Source organism: Dama dama, chromosome 8 (genome assembly GCF_033118175.1).
Source record: "Dama dama isolate Ldn47 chromosome 8, ASM3311817v1, whole genome shotgun sequence".
NCBI lineage: Eukaryota > Metazoa > Chordata > Mammalia > Artiodactyla > Cervidae > Dama > Dama dama.
The window spans coordinates 28,562,265-28,570,782 of NC_083688.1; the positions used below are offsets into that span (position 1 = coordinate 28,562,265).

General features: G+C 53.1%; 1 protein-coding gene across 1 annotated transcript; it reads right to left on the bottom strand.

Moving 5' to 3' along the window:
* Nucleotides 1-44: 44 nt before the first annotated feature.
* GPBAR1 (G protein-coupled bile acid receptor 1) lies at nt 45-3,271 on the bottom strand. The gene is made up of 2 exons (XM_061147917.1): nt 3,058-3,271; nt 45-1,225 (listed from the first exon to the last, which is right to left on the bottom strand). Exon 2 carries the CDS (start codon nt 1,178-1,180, stop codon nt 191-193), a length of 990 nt encoding a protein of 329 aa, XP_061003900.1. The 5' UTR covers nt 1,181-1,225; nt 3,058-3,271; the 3' UTR covers nt 45-190.
* Nucleotides 3,272-8,518: the final 5,247 nt, after the last annotated feature.

Sequence of the window (8,518 nt, forward strand, 5' to 3'; positions counted from 1 at the left end):
CCTGTCCCTCCCTGGCTAAGACACGGAATGAGATAACCATCACCTGGCCCAGGGGAGCTTTATTCAGTCAGAGTGGGGTCATAACAGGGACACTCTCTGATCCATGATCCAGAGTTGTGGGGACACGTGGAGACGGGTGGCAGCCAAGATGGATGGATGCTTCTGGTGGGAATGAGCAGAGGCCCTCCCTCTAGTTCAAGTCGAGGTCCACGCTGCTTTGGCTGCTGGTATGGTAGGTGGTGCTGGGGCCAGGACTGCCCTGGGGTCTGCCCCGCAGCATCTGGAGCCACCTCTGGGCAGCCGCCCTCCAGGGGGCCGTGTAGCGCTGATCACCCAGCCCCATGGCCACAGGCACGGCCGCCGCACTGGCGCTGCCCAGTGAGATGAGGGACAGCAGAGTTCCGGGCCCCAGCGGCGGGCGCTGCTCAAAGGCCAGGACAGAGAGCAGCAGGGTGGCCACGTAGGGCCCCCAGCACAGCCCGAAGAGCAACGTGGCCCCAGCCTGCGCCCTGGCCTGCCGCCAGGTGAGGGCCCGGGCTAGGGCTGAGGGCGCCCCGCGGCACACGGCCCGCTCCAGCCGGCGTATGTCCTGCAGCTGGCGGTGTGCAGTGACCAGCACGCGGACCGAGAGGAGGGCGGCTGCGCCCACGGCTGGCAGCAGGAGCCCATAGATTTCGAGGTAGAGGTAGGGGGCTGGGAAGACGGCCTTGGAGCTGCAGTTGCCACCAGGAGCCCAGTGGTTCCAGCCCAGGGCAGGCAGGCTGGCAAAGAGCAGGGGGGCAGCCCAGGTGAGGAGCAGGGCCAGCCGCATGCTCCCGCGGGGCCGCAGGGGCCGCAGCACGGCCATGTAGCGCTCCCCGTGCACCAGCAGGAGGTTGGCGAGCAGGGAGAGGAAGCAGAAGTTGGGAGCCAAGTAGAGGAAGAGACAGGACCAGTAGCCTCGGCGGCTCTGGCTCCACAGGGCAGGCAGTGCGGGCAGCGCCAGCCCGGTGAGCAGCCCTGCCAGCAGCAGGCTCAGGAAGAAGCAGCCGGCGGGCGGGCTGCGCAGGCGGCGGTCCCCGGCGATGCCCAGGGCCAGGAGCAGGTTGGCAGCGACGATGAGACTTGCCAGGGCCAGGGAGAGCCCCAGGGCCCCTGCAGGAACGGGGCTGGGCACCTCCTTGGTGCTGTTGGGTGTCATCTTGGGCCTGGGGATGGGGGAGACCTGGAGCAGCAGCAGGCGTGCCTGGACGGAAGATGGGGTGGCTGGAGTTAGGATGGGGCTGCAGGTCACTGTCCTTTCTCAGCAAGTTGTTGTTTCATCGCTAAGCCATGTCCGATTCTTTCTTTATGACCCCAGGGACTGTAGGTCACCAGGCTGCTCTGTCCATGGGATTTCCCAGGCCAGAATACTGGAGTGGGTAGCTAGTCTCTTCTCAATTGAACTATTGAGCTATTCCCCACCCAGGGACTGAACCCAAGTCTCCTGCATTGGCAGGCAGATTTCTTTACATCTGAACCATCAGGGAAGCTATCCAGAGGTTGCAGACCAATGGACTGTGGACCATATCCTGTTTGCTGATACACATTTTTCCTCCAAATGAATTGCCAATTAAAATTTACATAAAATTAATATTTTTGGTTAAAAAAAATGAGGGCTTATGTAGTAGCAACCAGCTAGAGTTGAGCGGTCACTGCCTTCAGAAAGCTCCCTATAGTCCCCACCCAGCCCTTTCATCCATTTCTGTTACCTGCCTGACCCTCTCTGGGCAGCTGTGTTTATGTCTCTGGTTAGACACACCCATCCCCACAGCATTTGGACCTCCCCTGCCTCCACCAGGTGAGGCCTCTAATCAGCTAGAGGGATAGGATGGAATCTGCCTGGTGTGTAGGGATCCTCTGGCCAGCCAACAGCTGACAGTCTCCTTTGGGTCATGAGTGGGCCCTGGACCAGGGGCTAGGGCTGGGGTGCGGGGGGCAGGGTGGATATAAATGGAGAGTGGTCCCTGTCTTCAGATGCTTGCAGGCTGGTTGGCACCAGTGTCTTAAAAGGTGGTAGGTTACAGGGATTGGGGGTGGGGGTGGGGTGGGGCAGAAGTCAGTCTGAGGCAGGGCTCACTGAGTTAGCAGCACCAAGGGGTTGCCCTATCCCCAGCACCTCCCTTCCATCCGCCTTGTGGCTGGTTACACTTCAGTGAGCAGCCTCCGGGTAGGACTTCCAGCCCATAAACTTGACGTCCGCACCAGGCTAGCAGCTAGCAACGAGGCCTTTCCTGGGAACTGGAGGAGGGGAAGAGTTGCTGAGGGACGGGGAGGGTTGGCAGTGAGTGTGGAGGGCAAGGGGGGCTGGAGTGAGCCCAGAGATGGAGGGGGAGCCACTGGGCAGGGCCTGGCCTCTCTGTGGCTCCGACCTGTCCCAGGCCTCCCATGCCCTGGCCCTACTGCCACGTCAAGGGGATGAGGGAGGGGGTGTCCTGCCTGGGCCCCGTGGGAAACTCCTGCTTCTGTCAACAGGGGAGCAGCTGTTGTTGCTAGGATCAAAGTCAATAAAGGAAGGATTCCTACCTGCCCCCTTCCTAGAGTGAGAGGGTCGAAGGGCCTCAAGGCCACCCTGAGCACAGGAGATGCTGCCCCTTCTATTCCCAGCTCCCCCAGGCCATTGCACCCCTTTACCCTCAGCCTGGTTCCTCTTCCTCAGTGTCCCCCAGTGCCCTCTGCTGGGAACATCCTTCCCTTCCAGCGGCCTCTGGTTTCTGTTCCCCTTCATCCCCGCACTGTTAACTTGTTCAAACCCCAGGAGATCTCAGGGTCCTGAAACTTCAAACCTGGACTCTGGAGTCACAGGCTGGAGCTCCCAGCTCTTCGCTGGGAGTGAATCTCCCGCCCCACCTCCACCAGAGCAGCAAGAAAGGCAGGGTCAGCCCTGGGGGGCAGGGGGGTACATCTCAGCAGTCACAACCTGGAGGCTCTGGAGGCTTGGGCTAGGTGCAATGGCCTCTTCAGGCCCTGAGGCTGAAGTCTCCAGGTGTGGTCCAGGGGCCGGGTGGGGGCTAGGGTTAGGGTTAGGTAGCTACTCACATGACTGTAGGTGACAGGTGTGGCTTGCCCAGCCTGGGCTCCCCTCCGAGTGTCAGGGAGCTGTCCTGGCCAGCGCTGCAGGGCTTCTGGCGATGTCTGGTGTCCTGACCATTGAGGTCATGGTACCTCCACTGCGTGGAGACAGCGGGGCCCCCAGCTCTCTGCTGCCCTGGCTCTGCCCTTGCCTGGGATGGAGCTGAGGCTGGTGGGACCCAGCCTGGCCCCGCCTCTGGGGGTGGGGCCTGACACACCCTGAGCTGCTGCGCTGGGAAGGCTTCCTCCCTTCTCCGCTGCCCCCCCCCCCCCACCCCCTCCACGTCCTTCTCCTGTACCAGGGGCCCTGTCTCCAGCCACTGGACATAGCTTGCCACCAAGGAGGCAGCTTGGAGCTCTCTGGCCTGCTACTGCTTAGCTAATCTGAGGAATGCATTCCAGTTAACCAACAAAGATTTAGTCCATCCTCCCCACCTCCCAGCTGATATATTTACATTTTATAAATATATCAGTGGCCAGTCAGCTGATAGCACATCCAGCTCTGTAATTCTGCCAGTCTGCTGAGTACAGTCTGATGGTGGTGGTGGTGGGGGCCTTTGGAACCCGAGAATCTTCGCTATCTTCCCTTCCTATCACCTGATGGGAACTTTCAGCTTATAAAAGCCAGCCTTGCCTTCTAGAATCTGGGGTCATTCCACACTTTTCTCATTTGCTTTGTGAGTCATGTTTTGGGCTCAGAGGCATGAATGGCCCTGGGGGTGTGACTTTGTGCCAGCCATCTCTCTGGGCCTCTATTTTCGCACCTGTAAAACGGGAACAAGGCAAGGCATCAGTCACTGTTGCCAGGAGTCTTATGGGATAATATGTGTAACTGCACACACGACACCTAACGGGGGCAGGGTCTCAAGTGACATGCTTCTTCTCTCCTCCATGAAGACTGAGAAACAGCCAGAGCTTGAATCAGAAGGCCTGGGTTTAAATCTCAAGAATCCTAGTTGGATCCTATTTTTCTGGCTGCGTAAACTTGAGCAAATTATTAAATTCTCTTACCTCAGTTTCCTCATCTGTAAAATGGGGGCTCATACTGTTTTCATCTATTGTGAGACTAAATGAGAAAATGTGGGGAGACTTCCCTGGACGTCCAGGGGTTGACTCCACCCTTCAACTACAGGGGCACAGGTTCAATCCCTAGTTGGAGTATATCCCACATGCCACGTGGTGTGGCCAAAAAAAAGTGTAGTAAGGACTTGGGTCAGTGGTTGGCACAGAAGCAGTCAACGAAAGGAACTTCTGGCCTTCTCTGCACGTCTCCTCTGAGAATTCCATTGAAATAAGCGGATGAAGAGCTTGTGAATAGCAAGATGATAATGACACTTTCACTTCACAAGGAAACACAGGACACTGAGTGAGAGGAAGGGCAAGTTCAAGGCTAGGAAGCACTGATTTCCATCTTGTGTCAAGTGTAACTTTGGGGAGAGGAAGAGAAGAAGCAGTTACATTTTCTTGAGACCTGAAATGGGAGAAAACAGGCTAAAACTTCAGCAAGAAAGCTGGAGGTTAGACATTAGGAAAAGCTTTCTCGTTCAAGAGCACATGAAGATGGAACGAGGGGTCCTCTGCTCTCTCCCAAGAAGATCTGGGCCTGAAGGGTTGGAGGCCTGAGAGGTCTGGCTCCGCCAACTCTGCAAGGCAGTCAGGGATCCTGGAGAGAAGGGCCTCTGGACGAAAAATGGGAGAAGAATCCAGTCTCAGGCCTGTCCTCAAGGGAGCTGGTGGCTAGGAGGACGCAGCGTTCCAGGGGATGGCTCCCAGCCCCATGCTCTCTGGTTAGGCAGAAGTCAAGAGGCTCTGGGAGAGTTCAGACTGGGGTCTGGACAGAAATGGGAGTGGGGCCCCTCAGATACTGGACTGCCGAGAATAAACAGACCTCCCTCTGTTCCCAGCCCTGGCCTCCTCCCGGCAGCCTCCAGGATGTCTGTGTTTCTTCTCTGCTGCTCTGTCTAAACAGTGTGTGGGATGACGTGTAAAGAACAACTCTGGGAGCAGGAGTCGGGCAGCCTGGGTTCTGTCCTCCGCTCAGCTGTTTGCTCCTGACTTGATCGTCTGGTTCCTCTGTTCCATCAATCCCTGGGACTGACTCATCCGCAGTCTTCTCTCCTTTGCTCACAGGAGGACTCTGATGCAGGCAGTCTTCAGATGCTCCAATCAGATGACTCTTCAGGCCCTAGAGTCCCCGCCCCAGTCCCCCTTCTCTCCTTAGGTCCAGCCAGTTATCACGATGCCTGATGTGGACGGGGACAGGAAATGCACCTGGGTTGCCTTAGTCACTCTGTTCTCCTGGGTATTTAACTTTTCTGTTGACCCTGGGTGTCTGGGACTGGGTGGTGAGGGTCGGGGGGTACTCACTGACTGGATGAACAGAGGCAAAGTGGTGATGAGTGGCTACCGAACAGTTCAACCTTCCCCAGATGCAACAGCAGATGAGCCCCTGGGAGTCTTTGGAGGGTTGTGGGCACAATACTGTGACCAAGATTGAGGAAGCCCTAAGCCAGCTATATGAGCAGAGGAAACTGGTCCTTCCTGTTAGGGATAAATGACAGATCTCTCACAGAAATTTAAGTGCTTTTAGCAATCCCCAGAAGGGGGCAGCATTGCTTGAACTCAGAATAGCCCCAAGAATGGACCCAGGCTTGGGTCTGGGGCCTCTGTGGCTGCTGGGCTGAGGCTGAGGCTCCATCAGGCCTGCTTTGAATGAGACTGAAGGAACTGAAATGGTAACAGCAGAGCAGCAGCTCTGGGTATGTGGGCTGACACAGAAGCTGGTGTTACTTCCTCTTCCTGGCTTCAATTTCCCGCCCTCTGGTTCCACACTGTCTTGTCTTCCCTCCAAGCTCCTGGTTTTTAGCTTCTCCAGGTCCCACTTTCTCCAGACTTGCAGATACCCACCAACACCTTCCTCACCTCAAACTGTAGTATGAGGGCCACCAGCAAAAAATAGCACCATTTTTGGGGAGGATCTGAAAAACCCCACAGCAGAATAACCTTGGTTTATGCTGCCTTCTGATCCCCTTGGGAGTGTAAGAATGTAACTAAGATTTATTAGAAAGCATTATTAACTATAATCATAGGCATCATCAGTCAGTTCAGTTCAGTCACTCAGTTGTGTCTATCTGTGACCCCATGGACCACAGCACGCCAGGCCTCCCTGTCCATCACCAACTCCTGGAGTTTACTCAAACTCACTTCCATTGAGTCAGTGATGCCATCCAACCATCTCATCCTCTGTCGTCCCCTTCTCCCGCCTTCAATCTTTCCCAGCATCAGGGTCTTCTCCAATGAATCAGTTCTTCAAGTCAGGTGGCCAAAATATTGGAGTTTCAGCTTCAGCATTAGTCCTTTCAATGAATAATCAGGACTGATTTCCTTTAGCACGGACTGGTTGGATCTCCTTGCAGTCCAAGGGACTCTCAAGGGTTTTCTCCAACACCACAGTTCAAAAGCATCAATTCTTCAGTGCTCAGCTTTCTTTATAGTCCAACTCTCACATCCATACATGACTACTAGGAAAACCATAGCTTTGACTAGACGGACCTTTGTTGGCAAAATGATTTCTCTGCTTTTTAACATGCTATCTAGGTTTGTCGTAACTTTTCTTCCAAGGAGCAAGGGTCTTTATTTCACACTGCAGTCACCATCTTCAGTGATTTTGGAGCCCCAAAACATAAAAGTCTGCCACCGTTTCCCCATCTATTTGCCATGAAGTGATGGGACCAGATGCCACGATCTTAGTTTTCTGAATGTTGAGCTTTAAGCCAACTTTTTCACTCATTTTAAATGCCTACTATGTGATAGGCACTTATCTGTTGTCTACTCCTTTTAAGAGCCCCTTGAGATAGGTGGAGTCATGTCCAACCAAAGATGAGGCCACTGGTGCTCAGATTAAGAAATCTACTCAGTCACATAGCTACTAAGTGGAACCTGGATTCAAACCCAGGTCTGTCTAAAAACACTTTTGCAGCTCTCAAGTTTACATCCCAGCTTATCTACACCTCCCAGGTATGGACCTTTGGGCAAAGGAGCAAATTAGCACCAATTGACATTAGATCCCATTTTCCCAGCCCACATCCTCAGCGTGCTGAAGTCCTCCTACAATGGGCTTTGGCTGAAGTTACAGTGGGCCTTTGTCCCTAAGGTGAAGGACCACCCTTGAGAAAGAGTTAAGTGTGCCCTGGAAACAGATGTAGACAAAGGAGCGTCTGGAGGGGGTTTTCCTCAGTATGAGTTTTTATGCTGATGAAGTCTTGGAATTAAGACAATTCCTTATGGTTTACTGCTGTAAAAAATACTTAATGCCTCTCTTTTTCTCCTAACTCCCTATCTTCTAAGCAATTTTGGCTTTGCCATTTACAGCACTTTTCAGAAATCCGATCCCTATTATTGGCAAAATATAGTTGAGTTCCAACTTAATAAGGAGGTATGTTCTAAACTCAGCGGGATAGCAAACACTTTCTAGCAAAATTACCTTCACAAACCCCTTACACAGGGGTACAGAACACATCTATGTCACTGTCTCCCAACAGATCTAACTTAGCCCAGTTTTCCATCTACCAGAGGTAGCTGATGAGGGGCCACATCCCAGGATAACACAGGGCAGACTAGGCAGTGAGCTCTCTCCACTGCAGGTCACGGTTGGCCCCACCAGGGGGATAGCACTCTCCAGGGCAATTGTTTGTTGAGGGCATGGGAGCATAACTGATCCTGAGCTTTCCAGGATCTCGTTTACAAAGAGTAAAGTGAAGTTTTGATGACTAAACGACCTGTCCCTTCAAATCTGACCATGACCCACAATAAAGACATTTTTATGACCTAGTCACTATGTCCACAACTAAGACATATTTCAGAATTAGTACTTACCCATGATAGGAGTGATGTACTCAGTGTATGACACAACAGCACCTACTATTCCATTTTAAAACGTTGAAGATGAAGTCACACACGTGAAAAAAAAACACACAGGAAACAACACACACACACACAAATGAGTTGCATGTAAAACTGGGGAAATATGAGTAAGACTGTGATCGTGTCAACATTAGCTTCCTCCTGGCAATTATACTGTATTACAGGATTTTAGCACTGTTTCTTACAACTGCAGTGAATCTACAAATACCTCATAATTGCTGAGGAAATGTCAGATTTCACAATTCATTGACAGTCTCAAACCAATTTGAAACACAATGAACTTGATAGAGACAAATTAAGAAGCTTTACAGTGCATGTTCAAGTTTACTTAGAAATGCCAACTAAGAGCTTATCAGTGAGCCCTTCTCCCCTCTACAGGGAGGGTGGGGGTGAGGGGGCTCCTGAACCTAAGCTTCTCCAGTGCAGGTTTGTAGGTTCAAGGGCAGTACTGATGCATCCTTCATCCTTCCTTTTTCTGGGGGGGTGGGGAGGGGAGGGGGACTCC

Bases quoted from the DNA above. Each gene is read 5' to 3' on its own strand.
- GPBAR1 (XM_061147917.1), bottom strand. From the start codon at position 1,180: ATGACACCCAACAGCACCAAGGAGGTGCCCAGCCCCGTTCCTGCAGGG.